This window comes from Melospiza georgiana, chromosome 31 (assembly GCF_028018845.1).
Source record: "Melospiza georgiana isolate bMelGeo1 chromosome 31, bMelGeo1.pri, whole genome shotgun sequence".
NCBI lineage: Eukaryota > Metazoa > Chordata > Aves > Passeriformes > Passerellidae > Melospiza > Melospiza georgiana.
The window spans coordinates 4,384,518-4,400,510 of record NC_080460.1 but is presented as its reverse complement, the minus strand read 5'-3'; the positions used below and the strand labels follow the sequence as shown (position 1 = coordinate 4,400,510).

Below are 15,993 nucleotides of genomic sequence, written 5' to 3'. Positions count from 1 at the left end.
ATGAGGAAAAACCGATGATCGTTGGAGTGAGGGGTGGAGAGGGAAGGCCAGGTGCATCCACCCCTGCCAGGGTGCCCAGGACGCCGCAGAGAGGAACAGCAACAACTGCCAAAGACACTTTATCCCCCGGCCTGCAGCCGGGGCACAGACACAGCCCCAGGTACAGCCCAAGCCCCACCTTCACCTTCCCCTTCCCGCCGGGAGGAAGAGGAGGCAGCGAGGGCTGCCAGGCCCCGGCTGTGGGAGCAGGGCAGGGCCCTGAGGTGCAGGGGTTGAATTCCCCCCTCCCCAGCACCAGGACACAGCTCCGGGCTCAGAGCGTGGGGAGGAGCTGCCCCCCACCCAAAATCCTCCTCCCTTGCCCCCCATATCCCACCCCCAGCTCACCCTCAGGACACAAATACATAAAAGCTGCCTGGGCCGGCAGCAGGGCTCTGCCTGCCCCCCCAGCCCCCGGCCAGCACTGGGGGGCTCCTGCAGGCCCGGGGGGCTGTGGAGGCAGGGCGGTGCGTGGCCGGGCGCCCCCTGGTCCCAGCTGCCCCAGCACAGCGAGGGTGGGGGCCTTGGTGTGCCCCCCGGTGCCGGCCCGGTGCCAGCCTCGGTGTCCCCGCAAGGTGGACAACAGTCACATCAGCCCAGGGGGCTGGGGACCCCCGGCCCAGCCCCAGGAACAGCCCTGGGGGGGCTCTGGAGGGGGCTGCAGGGCTGCTGGTCCGGAGCTGGAGAGCCCGGGCTGCACGTCACATGATTGCACAGCAGGAATTCTGCTTGCGGGCCTGGCGAGAGAAGGAAAAGCATCTGTGACCCCCCCGGGGCTCTGGGGGTCCCGCACAGCCCCTCCTGCCAGGGCAGGACAAAGCACAGGGCACGTGGCCAGAGCCGGTGCCAGCGCTGGGCAGGGTGCAGGGCACCCCCGGGAAGGGCTGGGGGCTCTGGGGCTGCAATTGGGGCTGGGGGCTCTGGGGCTGCAATTGGGGCTGGGGCTCTGCAGCTGCAGTTGGGGCTGGGGGCTCTGCGGCTGGGGCACCCAGGCTCCCCCCAGGCCCAGAGCCTGCAGCACCACGGGGGGATCCCTGTCTGGCCCCCCGAGCTGTGCCCCCCAAGGATGACCCCCACCCTCCCAGCCCCTTGGGGAGGGGTCTCCCTCCACACCCACCGTTTTGTAGAAGGCTTTGGACTGTGCCCCCAGCACCTCCGACTTGGAGACCAGGTCATCCAGCTTCTCGCCACGCTCCAGCAGGGACTCCATGGTGTTGTGCTGCCAGGGAAAGGAGTGCTGAGCACCGGGGGGGCTCACAGCACCCCCAGCCACCCTCCCAGAGCCCCCCCGGCCCTGCAGCCCCAGGGGAGATGGGACAGAGAGGAGGCGAGACGGGCACAGGAGCAGGGGGCAGAGCCTGCGTCCTGCCAGCCGGGAAAAGCCCCAGGAGGAAAAGGGGGAAGGCAAAGGGAGCTCCGGCCCCAGGGAGGTGTCTGGGCATGGCTGGGGGACCCCAAAGGTGCCCCAGGCCCGGGCAGGCAGCAGCCCCAGCCCCGCAGCCTCACCAGGATGATTTTGGTCTCGTCCAGCTCGGCCTGCACTCGGGTCATGGGGTCAGCATCGCGCGGGTTCTGGGGACAAACAGCACCGTGAGGGGGATGGTGCTGGGGCTGGCACCACCACAGGGACACCAGGGGGGTCCCAGCAGGTGCCAGAGCTGCCCACACACCTGCCCTGCCATTTCCAGGGAGCCCTCTGTACCTGGTATTTGCTGAGGTACCCATCCAAGGCAGAGTAGCTGATGGTGGCAGGTGACCCTGAGGGCCAGTCCATCTTGCTGACCTCCCTGGAGAACTCCTCCAGCACCTGCCAGGTGAAGAAGCAGCAGTGAGGAGCCACACCTGCAGGGCCACAGTGGCTGGAAGGGCTTTGCTCATCAAAATAGGAGATCTGAAGGTTTTTGGGAAGGGACCTCACAATCATCCACAGCCCTGCCACGGCAGGAACACATCCCACCAGACCAGGCTGTTCCAAGCTCTGCCCCAACTGGCCTTGAACACTCCAGAGATGGGGCTGGAGTGTGTCCAGAGACAGGACAGAGCTGGGGAAGGGGCAGGAGCCCCAGCAGGAGATGTGAGCAGTCTTGGCCAATGATGTCCAGGCTGAGATGGCCAGCCCCGAGTGCCCAAAAGGTGTGCCAGGGCAGGGGGCTGGAGGAGCCCTCACCTTGTCCAGCAAGGTGAAGCAAACCCTCTGGGGATACTCATTGTCTGCAATCACCACTCCAGCCAGCCCGTCGCTCCTCACGTACACGTGGCACAGGTACTCTGCCAAGGAAGCTCCTGTCAGGGAGGGAGCAGCACCCAAACCCTCCCAGCACCCAAGGAAGCTCCTGCCAGGGAGGGAGCAGCGCCCCCCGGCCCTGTTGCAGCTCCCAGCAGTGCTGCCCCCTCCCCAGGCTCTGTTTTGGGGTGCGTTTCCCCGGGGTGGGCCAGGGGCAGCTCTCACCTTGCTCCTTGACAGAGGCCCTGCTGCCCAGCGCCGAGCGCTCCGCGATCAGCTGGCTCGTGAAGGTCATGAACTCCTGCACGCTGTGGGGACAGGCAGGGCTGGGGACACCCTGGGGACACCCTGGGGACACTGCTGTGCCACAGCCCCCGCCGTGCTGGGTATCAAACCCTGCCCCCCGAGCAGTGCCAACCCCCAAGGGCACCCCCAGGCGCAGGGACGGCCTCTGTCCTGGGCTGAACCTGCTTTTGGGGGGGTTTAGAGAGCAAAGCCACCACTGAACCTGGCCCTGCCTGGCCAGCACCTGCTGAGCAGCTGCATCGTGGAGTGATTTGGGTTGGAGGGGTGGATTGTTTGGGCTGGATGGAGTTATTTGGGCTGGAGCCCCCGGGCACGCTGTGAGTCAAAGCTCAGGAGCAGCCCCAAGCCAGGCTTGCTCTAATTTGGAGCACATTCCAGAGCCCAGGCCCAGGCCCGTCCAGCAGGCTCCTCAGTGAGCCCTCAGCACCCCTCAGCAAGGAAAGGAGGCCAGAATTAATGAGCAGGAGCCAAATGAAGCTGCTTGCAGGACAGCCCGTGCTGGCAGGCTGGGATGAGCCACCCCAGGAAGGGACTTTTACCAGGCATGGGGCACAGAGCTCACCAGACACCACGAGTGGGACAGCCCCTGCTTGGAGGTGCCAGGGAAATGTCACTGGGCACAGACTGGGGGGGCTGACTGGTTCTGTGACAGCCCCCACTGCTGGGAGCAGCTCCAGAGGGGAAACTCCCAGTCTGCATCCCCGAGGGGTCTGCACTGCTCCCAGCCTGGACACCAGCTCCACAGAGACCCTGCAGGGCAGGGAAAGCCCAGCCCGAGGATTCCTGAGCATCCTGATCCGGCCCAGGGACCCCTGACCATCCCTGCTCCATCAGAGGGGCAGCACTGACTCCTCTCCCCACGAGGAGGGTCCTGCTGCCAGCCCCAGCCCCCGTGGCCCCAGGGTGTCCCTCACCCCATGGAGGTTTCACACGCTCCTCCAGGAGCCAGCTGGATGCCAGGGCTGATTCCCACTGGGAAATGTGGGTTTATTCCCAGTGCTCCAGAAGGAAGGGGCCACTCAGCGCCTCCCTCTGACCCTGCCCAGCTCCTTGGCAGGAGCTCCTGCCCAGCAGGTTCCACAGCCCTGCTCACCCCACATCCAGCTCTCCACAGCCCCGATACACACACCCGAGCCATCACGCCTGGGCCAGGCACCAAACCCTGGGAGCAGCTGGCAGGCACAGACCCCCTCCCCAAAACCCCAGAGTTTTCCCAGGGCACAGACACAGCCTGCTGGGGGCACCCCACATGGAATTTCTGGGGATTTGGGAAACCAGGGCTGCAGCTGTGTTGGGAGTGAGCTGGCACTGCTGCACATCTGGCTACGGAGGAGCTTTTCCAGACAGTCCTGCTTCACCTTTCCCCTTTTCCCCTGCAGTCACGGAGCCCAGCGCGCCTGGGGCTCCACAAAACCCTGGCACGGAGACTTTGGGTCCCTGCGGGATTTCCCAACTGCTGCGTGTGCTCCACAGCATGCTCCTGCTCTGTCCCACAGCTCCAGGCGGTGCTCAGGGGCTGCTGCAGCCCCCCGACCCCCATGAGCCCCCTCCCAGGGCGCTCCCTGAGCCCCGATTTCCCCCCTGGGCTGCCCTGGGGACCTGTGGGCTCAGAGCTCTGGGGTATTTTCCCCAGGAAAAGCCTCTCCCCGCTGCCACTGCAGCCCCAGTGGGGCAGAAACCCCCAGGGCTGTGTCCCCCTGCCCGAGGGGCTCCCGAGGCAGCCCCTAGCAGCAGCAGCCCCCCAGGCCGAGCTGCCCAGCCCCACCTGGACCTCTGGAAGAAGTTGAAGGTGGACACGTCGTAGGCAGCTTTGAGCAAGTGCACTTTGGGGTCACCCTTGTAAAGGACACTTAGGCTGTAGAGCCTCATGGCGGCGGCTCGGGGGCCTGGGGGGAGAGCAGGGGCTGGGCTGGGCTCCTCGGGGGGCCATGGCTCCCCCAGACCCTCCTGAAACCCCCCTGGGGCTCCCCCAGACCCTCCTGAAACCCCCCTGGGGCTCCCCCGGACCCTCCTGAAACCCCCCTGGGGCTCCCCCGGACCCTCCTGAAACCCCCCTGGGGCTCCCCCGGACCCTCCTGAAACCCCCCTGGGGCTCCCCCGGACCCTCCTGAAACCCCCCTGGGGCTCCCCCGGACCCTCCTGAAACCCCCCTGGGGCTCCCCCGGACCCTCCTGGCGGCCCAGGCAGCTGAGCCCCCCATCCCCGGAGCCCCCCTGGCTCCCCACCCTGACCCCTGCCCAGCCCAGTCCTCACCTGGCCCAGCACAACCCAGCACCCAGCCCGGTACAACCCAGTAAACCCCCCCCCAGTACAGCCCAGTACAGCCCAGTATAACCCACTATAGCCCAGCCCAACATAACCCAGCACCCAGCCCAGTGCAGCCCAGTAAAAACCACCCCAGTATAACCCAATATAGTCCAGACCAGTATAACCCAGTATAACCCACCCCAATATAACCCATACCGGTATAACGCAGTATAACGCAGTATAACCCAATATAATCTACCCCAGTATAACCCAGAATACCCCAATAAGTCTCATCCTAATGTGACCCAGTACAGCCGAAAATAACCCAGTAGAGCCGAGCCCAGCGCAACCCAGCACCCAGCCCAGCAGAGCCCAGTATAACCCAGTACAACTCACCCCAGTATAACCCCCGCTACAGCCCAGCCCCTCCAGCCAGCGTACCGCGGCCACTCCCAGCACCACCCCTGCAGCCCCGGGCCCGCGGGCAGCCCAGCCGGCCCCGCACGCCCAGGATCCCCCCGTTCCCCCCCGTTCTCCCCCGGTACCGAGGCGGCGGTCGCGGCTCAGCGCGGGCGGCGGCCGGGCGGCGATGGGCGCGACCCGGAAGTGGAACGCGGCGGCCGGAAGTGCCGGCTCTGCCACGGGACGCCTCCCGTCCCGCGCACGCGCCAAGATCGCTCCGCCCCCTCAACCTTCTGGCCAATCAGCGCCCGCCTCCCCGCATTCCGGCGTCAGCCGGGCGACCAATCAGCGCCTCCCGAGGAGCGGCGCTCGTTCCTCGGGACGGACAGCAGGGGGCGCTGTGGCTCGCGGGGCCGCGGGGCGGGGCCTGCCCGGCTCCGTGGGGCGGGGTCTTTCTGTGGGGCGTGGTCTCTCCCTGGGGCGGGGGTCCCGGTGTGGGGCGGGGGTCCCCTATGTGGCGCCCTGTCCCCGCAGTGTGGTGACCGTCTCTGAGAAGCGAGAACGGCCTTCCCCGGGTGCTGGGGGCCGCCCTGGGGAGTGGGGACCCTTCCACGGGGCGGTTCTGTTCCGGGGTGGGGTTCCCTCCGTGGTGGGGATGTAGGAGCTGAGCCCCCCGCGGGTTTGGGACCCCTCAGAGGGGCGGGGAGCCCTCGTGGTTGGTGACACAGGGGCAGGGCTGCCAGGGCCCTCCTGTGACCCCGGCGGGGCAGGGGGTGCTGTGGGGTGACCCTGCATCCCCCAGGCCCTGCCCCGACACCCTAAACTCTGTGCCCGCCCAGAGCACCCAGGGCTGTCACAGTCCGGGCCTCCCGGGGTGTCCCAGAGCAGCGCCGGCGCTTTCGGGGTCACCCGTCCCCGGGGTGCCCCTCGTCCCACTCGGACCTCCGCTCTTTCCGCCACACCGGGAGCATGACGTGCCGCGGGGCTGCCGGGGTGCCCCATCCCCGTGCCCACACCGGCACCATCCCGGATCCCCGCGGTGCCGGCTCGGGGGTGCGGCGCCGTCCCGGGCCGGGGCCCGCAGCGCTCCCGCCGCCCTCGCCCCCGGCCGTGCCCGGTCTCCATGGGAGCGCGGTTGCCAAGCCGGCCGCTGGAGTGCCTGCCGCCACCATCGAGCCGTTGGCACGGCAACGGGGACACGGCTGACCCGGGGCGGGGTGCGGCGGGGAGGGTCGCGGCCGAGCCCGGCCAGCACACCAGGGGTCCCCAGGGCTGCCGGAGCCCCCCGCGCCGGGCTGGGACCCCCAGGCAGGCCGCAGTCACCGAGGCAGCCCCGGAGAGCGTGAGCGGAGCCGAGCAGAGCATGTGGGGCCGCAGGGCTGACCCCGCCGCGGCCCCGGGGCCCGCTCGCTGCCGCTCCGCCTGAGGGCCGGGACCGGCACCGGGGCCGGGACCGCCTCGCCGGGGCCGCTCGGGCCCTCGGATGAGATAAGGCAGCGAAAGTGGAGCATCCGCGAGGCACGGAGCGAGGGACGCGGCACGGAGCAGCGCGGGGCCCGGCGGACGCGCTCCAGGCCAGGGCAGGGCGCTGCCCCGGGCCCGGCACCACGGTGGGGACACAGCGGCCGAGGGGGGCACGGCTCGGCCCGCAGCCCGCCCCAGCCCGCGCCTGCCCCCATGCTGGATCACCGAGCCAGGATGGAGAGCAGCAGGAAGGAGAAGGTGAGGCGCTGCGGGGGCCCGGGCGGTGGCGGGAGGAGTGCGGAGCCTCGCCGGGCTCCAGCCTCCCCTGGTGCTCCCGGCAGCTCCCCAGGCTCCAGCCCAGAGGAGGATGGCTGCTGGGGAGGGCACCAGGGCAGCCCCATCCCTGAGGTCACCCCGGAACAGCACAGGCCCTACAGCACAGAGGGCTCCTGATGGAGCTGGGAGCATTTGTGGGACGTTCTGCTGGGCTGGGATTCTCCCAACATCCCCAGGATGGGATGGGGCCTGTCACCTCCTTCAGCTGGCTGTCATCGTTGTCACTGTGGCACCCAGCACGGTGGCACAGGGCTCATGCCAGCCAAGAACCAGCTGTTTGTGGGAAGCATCCTCTCCCAGATGGACTGAGCTCAGGGGACACCAAGGGAACACTGAGGGGACTCATCACATGCTGGACCAGCAGAGATGGGTGTCACTGGCCACTGCAGCCAGCAGCCACAGGGTTCCCAGCTCCATCCCTTCGGTGGGATGTGTTGGAGCACACCATTTCCATGGGAAGCTGAGAGCCAGATAACGTCATGTGGGAAGAGCCAAATCCTGCCAGGGAAGGACCAAACCCATGGTTTTGAAGGCGAGGGGAGAGATGAGCAGGGAAATGTGGTGCTGAGATGGGAAAAACACTGGAGAAATAAAACTGGGACTCCCGAGTGCCAGCCTTGGGACAGGGACCCTCCAGCCATGGCAGACTGGGGATTCCCATTGCAAGTGGTGCCACCGGATGGATTGGCACTGAATACCTGCAGCCAACAGCCCAGGAGGGCTGATCGGATCCAGCTCCAGCTTTCCTGGCAGGATTTTTCCAATCGTTCTGGCCAATCACCCTCAGGACCAGGGCAAACCTCCCCGCCGTGGGAGCCCAGCCCCGTTCCGGGGGCTCCGTGCTGCAGCCACGGCACTGGGGCCCGGGTGATGTGCCAGGGCAGCTGGACTGAGCCACGGCAAGGGGCGCCCCCAGAGCTGGCACGCTCCAAACGCTTTCCTGAGCCCCCTACCCCAAAACCTGTCGGGAAACAGCAGCAGCCTCGAGGCAAACACCTGTGTGCCGGGAAGCGGCGGTGGCTAATGAGCCCTAATGCTGCCGGCTGCAGCTGGCCGGGAGGGAGCGCCGGCCCCGCTCCATCTGACAGCCGGGGCACCTGGCCCCAGCCCTGCCGCCTAATGGAGGCTGCGCCGAGCCCTGGGTTGCTACGGACAGGATAAACACGGATCCTGCTTGCTAGGTGCTTCCCTGGAGTGGGCCCTGCGGCTCTCCCTGGCAGCGAGACAAGGCAGCAATCCCCAGGAGCATTCCTGCCTGCCTGCCCTCTGCCCCATTTTAGCCCCACGTTTGGTGGGTGCCCACGATTCCCGGTGGGGTACAGGGAGAGGGATGCTCCCAGGGGAGCAAGGGGGACACACCAGCATCTTCACCATAAAAGAATCCCACGTCCTTGGTGGGAGATGCTGTGTTGCTCAAGGGCATGGCCAGGAGCGCTCCTTGCGGGAGTGACTCTGGGATTCATCAGGATGGGAGGTCCCAGGTCACTGCTGGAATGGTGCACAGCCACCCAGACAATTCAGCTGGGTGACAGGGATGGCAGCAGCCCAGTGCCAAGCCCGGACACCAGAGCTGACCGTGGTGTCCTGCAGGCAGCACCAGAAGGGGCCTTGGTGCCTCATGACAGTTCTATCGATTCCCTGCTCAGTGGGAGAATAGCAGAGCGACAGGATATGTCATTTCAGGGCGGCCGTGTGAAAACAGGGCCGGGGGAAGGGAAACTTGGAGTTTCCTGGAATTCTTGCAGCTCAGGCACCTTGCATCCCAGATCCCTGGTGCCTGTCTGACGCTGTGCTGTGTGCAGGTGGAGCAGATCCTGTCGGAGTTCCGCCTGAAGGAGGAGGACCTGAAGAAGGTGATGTACCGCATGCAGAAGGAGATGGACCGAGGGCTCAAGCTGGAGACGCACGAGGAAGCCTCTGTGAAAATGCTGCCCACCTACGTGCGCTCCACCCCCGAGGGCTCTGGTACGGTGCCACTCCAGCCCCTTGTGTGCCACCCTTGCAGCTCCGCGTGCAAGGCTGAGCCTTCCAAGAGCCCGTCACCTTGTCTCCTCTTCCTGGCTCTGCAGAGGTGGGAGATTTCCTGTCTCTGGACCTGGGCGGCACCAACTTCCGTGTGATGCTGGTGAAGGTGGGCGAGGGGGAGGAGGGGCAGTGGAAGGTGAAGACGAAGCACCAGATGTACTCCATCCCGGAGGATGCCATGACTGGGACGGCTGAGATGGTCAGTGGAGCACACGGGGTGTCCCATCCCATCCCATCCCATCCCATCCCATCCCATCCCATCCCATCCCATCCCATCCCAGTCCCTTTCGTTGTGTGTGTTTCAGAGGGAACACCTGAGGGGACACACCCGTCCCTGCAGCCTGGGGAACCCGTGGTGGGGGACAGCATCTGTCCAAGGGCAGTGGGAGGGTGGGGACATCCCTCGGGAAAGCCTGGACCTTCTGTCTTCCAGCTCTTCGACTACATCTCCGAGTGCATCTCTGATTTCCTGGACAAGCACCAGATGAAGCACAAAAAGCTGCCCTTGGGCTTCACCTTCTCCTTCCCCGTGCGGCACGAGGACATCGACAAGGTGAGGGGGTGTCCGGGCAGCACCAGGGCTTGGGGGTCCCCAGGCTCACCTAAAGCACAGCCCCATTTCGGTCTGACCCCCATTGCAGGGCATCCTCCTGAACTGGACCAAGGGCTTCAAAGCCTCGGGCGCGGAAGGGAACAACGTGGTGGGGCTGCTGAGGGACGCCATCAAACGGCGAGGGGTGAGAGGATCCCCCTGTGCTGGCACCACCCCTGCTGTCCCTGCCAGGCTCACTGCAGCCTGCCTCTGCCTGCCACAGGGCCACTGCAGCCTGCTGTGTCCCCAGGAAGGAGCCACGGGAGCTCAGCTGTCCCCAGATGTGGCTGCTGGAGCCCTGTGTGTCTCTAGGCAGGGCTGTTCCATGAGTGTGCACACACGTGTGCATGACACGTGCCCAGGCCCTCACCCTTGGGGACCATGCACCCCAAACCCACCTGTCTGGGGACAGCCGGGCCCCCCAGGAGCCCACACTGATCCCTGTCCCCAGGACTTCGAGATGGACGTGGTGGCGATGGTGAACGACACGGTGGCCACGATGATCTCCTGCTACTACGAAGATCACCGGTGCGAGGTTGGGATGATTGTGGGTAAGATGCCCCTTCTACAGGGACACGTGGCTGGGCACAGGGAGCTGTCCACGGGCCCGCTGCCCTGCTGCTGCCCCGTCCTTCTGGGGGGACACACCAATGACATGGGGGTGGCAGTGGCTCTCTGCTGACTTTGGGAGAAAGGGGGTGGTCATCGTAACAGGGCTGGTCCCCAAGGGGCTGCCCTGGCCCCAGACTCTGGCCTGTGTTAGTCCCTACCACCCTCACAGGGAAGGATTTCTTCCTGGTATCCAATCTAAATGTCCCCTCTTTTAGTCTGAACCCTCTTCAATCTAAATCTCCCCTCTTTTAGTCTGAAACCTCTTCCCCATGTCCTGGAGTCACCTTTGAAGCAGTTTTATACCATGGTGCCAGTCACCAGGCTGAGGAACATCCCTCAGGCTCCATATGGGTCCCAACCCCTGCCCTGGCACGTCTGGACCCCCCAGTTCTTCCCCACTGCTGCACAGCACCGTCCCAGTTTTATCCCAGCTGGGATGGGGGGCTGTGGTGGGGGGTGCCAGCGCTGCCCCCCTGCCCAGACCCATGCCCAGTTCCTGGCAGGGACGGGCTGCAACGCCTGCTACATGGAGGAGATGCACAACGTGGAGCTGGTGGAGGGCGACGAGGGGCGCATGTGTGTGAACACGGAGTGGGGGGCCTTTGGAGCCTCCGGGGAGCTGGACGAGTTCCTGCTGGAGTACGACCGCGTGGTGGACGAGACCTCCCTTAACCCCGGTCAGCAACTGTAAGGAATAGGAGAGATCCAGTTCCTCTGGGCGTCCCTCCCGTCCCCGCGTCCCTCAGCCCCGGCAGGGCACCCTCCGCCCTGGGCCATGAACACATCCAGCAGGGAGGGGGAGGAAAGAGGGGCTGCTCTGGGAGGTGAGCCCTCAAATCCCAGCTCTGATGCCGCCCCCTGGCCTGTGCCCCCCCCCAGGTACGAGAAGATCATCGGGGGGAAGTACATGGGGGAGATCGTGCGGCTGGTGCTGCTGAAGCTGGTGGATGAGAACCTGCTCTTCAACGGGGAGGCCTCTGAGAAGCTCAAGACTCGTGGGACCTTTGAGACCCGCTTCATGTCCCAGATTGAGAGGTACAGGGCTGCGGGTCACCCCCAAACTGCCTGCCAGGCTGCACAGCACTGGGAGGCACTGGGAGGCTTGTGCTCTGACTCTGCACTGCTCCAGGCACACTGAGGAGTCTGTGCTCTCGCTCTGCGCTGGGCTGTCCCACAGGGGATCGATCCCCTGTTCCATCATCCCATCCCAGTCTGCTTTCACCGCCTCATTTTGGGCTCCTTTATCCTGTTACTCCACACCAGCCTACTCTGACTGTCCAGTCCCTGTGTTCTGCCACCCAAACCAGTGTCCCCTGTCACGGGCCCATCACGATCCCACCGTTCCGTACGTGCCTGCTCTGTCCCATATTGGGGTCCCCATATCCCATCACCCCACATACGGGGGGCCCACTTCCAGGTCCCTCTGTCCCATCACCCCACAGCAGCCCCATGTTGGAGTCCCCCATGCCATCACCCCACACCAACCCGCTCTGACTGGCCCAGTTGGGGTTCCCCATCCTCGGACCCCATACACTGTCCCGTGTGAGGCTCCCCCTGCAGCTGCCTCCCCGGGCTCCCCACCCTTCAGCCATTGCTGACCCCCTTTCCTCCCCTACCCCAGCGACTCCGACGACCGCAAGCAGATCTACAACATCCTGTCAGCCTTCGAGCTGCTGCCGTCGCGGACGGACTGCGAGATCGTGCGGCGCGTGTGCGAGAGCGTGTCCACGCGCGCCGCCCAGATGTGCTCGGCCGGGCTGGCCGGCGTCATCAACCGCATGCGCGAGAGCCGCAGCCAGGACACCCTCAAGATCACCGTCGGCGTCGACGGCTCCGTCTACAAGCTCCATCCCAGGTGGGGACCCCGGCGACGCCCCCGTCCCTCCCTTCATCCCCCAAGCCCTGACCCCAGCGGTGACCCCGCGTTCCCCTCCCCAGCTTCAAGGACCACTTCCACGCCACGGTGCGGCAGCTGACGCCCGGCTGCGACATCACCTTCATCCAGTCCGAGGAAGGCAGCGGGCGCGGGGCCGCCCTCATCTCGGCCGTGGCCTGCAAGATGGCCTGCATGATGGGGCAGTGAGCTGGACTCGGGGGGACGGCGGGGCCGGCGCTCCTCTGGGAGCTGACACGGACGCGGGGAGGAGGCGGCTCCGGCACCCAATAAACGGGGTGTGTGTGGACTTCTCTGGGGCCGCTCTGGCCAGTGCTGCTCTCTCCCCGTGCTGGCAGAGAGACCCCCATGGGGCTGCCCCACATCTATGGGGTGGCCACAGAGCTTCCCGTGCCCTCACCTCCCTCCCCCATCCTCACACAGCTGCAGCAAGGGGGGCTCCAGCGCACCCCAGCCCCTTTGCTGGGAGAAAGCCCCCCCAGGGGGGTGGCCTAGAGATGAGGGGCTCTCTGGGGTACTTTGGGGGGGATGTCAGGGTAGAGGAGCTCCCCACCAGTGATCCCTGGGGTGCAGAGGGTGACCGGAGTACACCAGAAATGGGCCAGATGGAGGGGGTCAAACAGAAGAGATTCCCTGCACTCCAATTGGCTGGAATTAAAGAAAAAGAATTGGGTGTGGGATTCCCTGTGCTCTGATTGCCTGGGGCTGAAGCAGGGATGCCCCGTGCTCAGCTGGGACAGCAAGGAGGAGGATCCCAAGCCCATGGCTGCACCGGTGACAAGCGGGTGACAAATGACAGTGGCGAGTGCAGGGACAGATGTAGTGCCAGGCATGGGGTGCACAGGGAGGGGACAGTGACAGCCAGCACCACCCGGGTGTGTGAAGGGAACCCACAGCGGACACATCCCCACCCTACTGCTGGCACCTCCGGTGTCACCTTGGCCCTGCTGGGGGCAGGCTGTCCCCTGCCAGTGCCTGGTGCCATTCACCCTTGTCACCATGTCCCCCCAGGGCAGACAAACGAGACCCTGGAGCCAGAGGAGGGAGTTTATTGTGGGGAGGGGGATGGCTGGGCTGTGGGGCCATCGGGGCTGGAGGGGCATCGGGTTTGGGGGCACTCGGGGCTGTGCCTGTGGAGAAAGGAAAGAGCAGGGGGAGTCAGGGGCCAGTGGAAGCAGCTCCTCCAGCCTCCCCCTGCTGCACAGCGCACTGGGGGCGGCCTGGCTCACCCCCACCCTGCAGAGTGCAGCACGGAAGGTTCTGAAACACTCCCACCCTTCCAGCAGGTGCGGGGTGAGGGATGCAGAGGGGGGATATGGGAGCAGGATGTGGGGTGCAGGATGCAGGGCTCAGGACACAGTGCAGGACTGGGACATGGGGTGCAGGATCAGGATACGGGTGCAGGATGTGGTTCAGGACCAGGTTACAGGGTGCAGGGCACAGTGCAGGACAGGGGGTGTGGGAGTGCCACGCAGGGAAGAGTACACGGTGCAGGATGTAGGACGGGGATGTGGGGTGCAGGATCAGCCCGTGGGGTGCAGGATCAGGATGCAGGTGGGCACTGACCGTGCTCAGGAGCGGCAGAGGCCAATGGCAGTGCAGATGTCCTTGGGCATGTCCCCGTTCTGCAGCCCCTCGCTGATCTGATCCTGGTACTTGCTCACCAGCTGCTGGCACTGCTTGCCCAGCCTCCGGCCCAGCGCCCGGCAGCCCTTCTGCAGCGCCGCCTGCACCGCCGACTGCCAAAGCCACCACAGGTCAGGGGGACGCAGGGACAGGGCCCCCAGCCCGGCCCCCCAGCCCCTCATCACCCCTCACCTCGTCGGGGTCGTCACCTGCCAGATCCTGCATCTTCTTCAGGACCTTGGTGCACAGGCTGCACTTCAACTTCCTGCCCTCTGCCACGCCGTCCCCGTCAGCCACGCCGTCCCCGTCAGCCACGTCCCCCTGTGGGGACACACAGACCCTCAGGGCTGCCTGCACCCCCGGGTGGCCCTGGCAGTGCTCGGGGCTGGGGTCTCACCAGGGCCAGGCTGTCCCAGAGGTGCTGGCACTGCTGCTCCCAGCCACAGCGCTTGGCCGTGGCCGTGTCCCTGCACCAGGAGATGGGGTCACCCTGGCAGGGCAGGGGGTCCGCGGCCTGAGCTGCTGCAGGGGGACAGGACGGTGAGCGTGGCCGCAGGGTGGGTGCCGAGACCCTAAACCACCAGCCCCAGGTACTCAGCCCCGTCCCCACCATCCTGCCTGCCTGTTCCCACTGTCCCCGGGTGCCAGTGTCAGCATGGGCACCGTGCCCATCATCCCTGGGTGCTCAGGCAGACCCCATCCCCGCCACCCCCAGGTGCTTGTTCCCATCAGACCCCACCATCCCTCCTGCCTGTGCCCCTGTCCTCCTCCCCACACCCCTGAGCGCCCGTCCCTGCACAGACCCCATCCCCATCACACAGAGACCCTCCCTGCACAGACCCCATCCCCATCGCACACAGACCCTCCCCACACCCCTGAGCGCCCGTCCCTGCACAGACCCCATCCCCATCACACGCAGACCCTCCCTGCACAGACCCCATCCCCATCACACAGAGACCCTCCCTGCACAGACCCCATCCCCATCACACGCAGACCCTCCCCACACCCCTGAGCGCCCGTCCCTGCACAGACCCCATCCCCATCACACAGAGACCCTCCCTGCACAGACCCCATCCCCATCACACACAGACCCTCCCCACACCCCTGAGCGCCCGTCCCTGCACAGACCCCATCCCCATCACACAGAGACCCTCCCTGCACAGACCCCATCCCCATCACACGCAGACCCTCCCCACACCCTTGAGTGCCTGTCCCTGCACAGACCCCATCCCCATCACATGCAGACCCTCCTCACACCCTTGAGTGCCTGCCCCTGCACAGACCCCATCCCTGGCACACACGGCTCCCCACACAGACCCCAGCCCCCCAGCTCAGTCACACAGGCTGCCATCCCCGTTGTCCCCATGTGTCCTGTCCGTGCCCCCGGGGAGGCGGGAGGGTCCTGGTACCTCCCAGCAGCAGCAGCAGCAGGACGAGGGTGGCAGCCATGGTGAGCCCGCTGAGCCGGTGACAGCCGGTGACACTGCGTGGCCGTGGTGACTGCCTGCGTGCCGACCCCTTTTATAGCGGGGCCGCGGGCTGTGGGGGTGGGGGACCGAAACCCCAAAACCCCAAACCCCAAAACCCGTGCACAGCTGCTCGCAGGGCCCTTCCTGCCTCACAGCTCCACCCCCGCGGGAAGGGCTTCGGGGGGCACCCGGGGAGCTCGGCACCCCCAGCCCTGCAACGGGGGGACACGGGGAGCTCGGCACCCCCAATCTCACCCGGGGGACACGGGGAGCTCGGCACCGCCAGCCCTGCAACGGGGGCACACGGGGAGCTCGGCACCCCCAGCCCTGCAACGGGGGGCACACGGGGAGCTCGGCACCCCCAATCTCACCCGGGGCACACGGGGAGCTCGGCAGCCCCAGTCTCACCCGGGGCACACGGGGAGCTCGGCACCCCCAATCTCACCCGGGGCACACGGGGAGCTCGGCACCGCCAGCCCTCCAACGGGGGCACACGGGGAGCTCGGCACCCCAATCTCACCCGGGGCACACGGGGAGCTCGGCACCCCCAGCCCTGCAACGGGGGCACACGGGGAGCTCGGCACCCCCAGTCTCACACGGGGAGCTCGGCACCCGCAGCCCCTCCAGCCTCACCGGGAGCTCGGCCCCCCCACCTCGCCCGTCAGGGCCGCTGCCCCAGAGCTGGGGCGGGGAGGGACCGGCCGGACCCCCGGGGCCCAACCGTAGGGTCCGTCCCGGCTCCTCCGGGGACCCCCCC

At 66.5% G+C, this 15,993-nt stretch overlaps 3 protein-coding genes across 4 annotated transcripts; 1 reads left to right on the top strand and 2 right to left on the bottom strand.

Moving 5' to 3' along the window:
- Positions 1–103: 103 nt before the first annotated feature.
- On the bottom strand, positions 104–5,427 carry YKT6 (YKT6 v-SNARE homolog). Its single transcript, XM_058042422.1, has 8 exons — positions 5,362–5,427; positions 4,335–4,455; positions 2,489–2,571; positions 2,207–2,307; positions 1,742–1,846; positions 1,546–1,611; positions 1,157–1,258; positions 104–776 (listed from the first exon to the last, which is right to left on the bottom strand). The coding sequence occupies exons 2-8, from the start codon at positions 4,436–4,438 to the stop codon at positions 741–743; spliced, it is 597 nt and encodes a 198-aa protein (XP_057898405.1). The 5' UTR covers positions 4,439–4,455; positions 5,362–5,427; the 3' UTR covers positions 104–740.
- Positions 5,428–6,667: 1,240 nt separating this feature from the next.
- Positions 6,668–12,746, top strand: GCK (glucokinase). Of its 2 annotated transcripts, XM_058042434.1 has the most exons (10): positions 6,668–6,940; positions 8,821–8,983; positions 9,088–9,242; positions 9,477–9,596; positions 9,685–9,780; positions 10,087–10,186; positions 10,751–10,934; positions 11,127–11,282; positions 11,869–12,102; positions 12,186–12,746. In XM_058042434.1, the coding sequence occupies exons 1-10, from the start codon at positions 6,896–6,898 to the stop codon at positions 12,328–12,330; spliced, it is 1,398 nt and encodes a 465-aa protein (XP_057898417.1). In that variant the 5' UTR covers positions 6,668–6,895; the 3' UTR covers positions 12,331–12,746. The 2 variants fall into 2 exon arrangements, with proteins under 2 accessions (XP_057898417.1, XP_057898418.1); XM_058042435.1 differs by lacking the exons at positions 6,668–6,940; positions 8,821–8,983; positions 9,088–9,242; ... (1 more) ...; positions 9,685–9,780; positions 10,087–10,186 and having other exon boundaries at positions 10,848–10,924.
- A 441-nt stretch (positions 12,747–13,187) lies between these two features.
- Positions 13,188–15,509, bottom strand: LOC131094854 (antimicrobial peptide NK-lysin-like). Its single transcript, XM_058042436.1, has 5 exons — positions 15,177–15,509; positions 14,165–14,289; positions 13,960–14,088; positions 13,708–13,880; positions 13,188–13,271 (listed from the first exon to the last, which is right to left on the bottom strand). The coding sequence occupies exons 1-4, from the start codon at positions 15,214–15,216 to the stop codon at positions 13,713–13,715; spliced, it is 462 nt and encodes a 153-aa protein (XP_057898419.1). The 5' UTR covers positions 15,217–15,509; the 3' UTR covers positions 13,188–13,271; positions 13,708–13,712.
- Between the last annotated feature and the right edge of the window lie 484 nt (positions 15,510–15,993).

Bases quoted from the DNA above. Each gene is read 5' to 3' on its own strand.
- YKT6 (XM_058042422.1), bottom strand. From the start codon at position 4,438: ATGAGGCTCTACAGCCTAAGTGTCCTTTACAAGGGTGACCCCAAAGTG. The intron at 1,612-1,741 runs GTACAGAGGGCT...GTTTGTCCCCAG, and splicing joins GGTACCTCAGCAAATACCAG to AACCCGCGCGATGCTGACCC. The intron at 1,259-1,545 runs GTGAGGCTGCGG...TTTCCCTGGCAG, and splicing joins ACGAGACCAAAATCATCCTG to CACAACACCATGGAGTCCCT.
- LOC131094854 (XM_058042436.1), bottom strand. From the start codon at position 15,216: ATGGCTGCCACCCTCGTCCTGCTGCTGCTGCTGCTGGGAG. The intron at 14,290-15,176 runs GTACCAGGACCC...GTCCCCCTGCAG, and splicing joins GCTGCTGCTGCTGCTGGGAG to CAGCTCAGGCCGCGGACCCC. The intron at 13,881-13,959 runs GTGAGGGGTGAT...TGGCTTTGGCAG, and splicing joins CAGGTGACGACCCCGACGAG to TCGGCGGTGCAGGCGGCGCT.
- GCK (XM_058042434.1), top strand. From the start codon at position 6,896: ATGCTGGATCACCGAGCCAGGATGGAGAGCAGCAGGAAGGAGAAG. The intron at 6,941-8,820 runs GTGAGGCGCTGC...TGCTGTGTGCAG, and splicing joins AGAGCAGCAGGAAGGAGAAG to GTGGAGCAGATCCTGTCGGA. The intron at 12,103-12,185 runs GTGGGGACCCCG...TCCCCTCCCCAG, and splicing joins GTCTACAAGCTCCATCCCAG to CTTCAAGGACCACTTCCACG.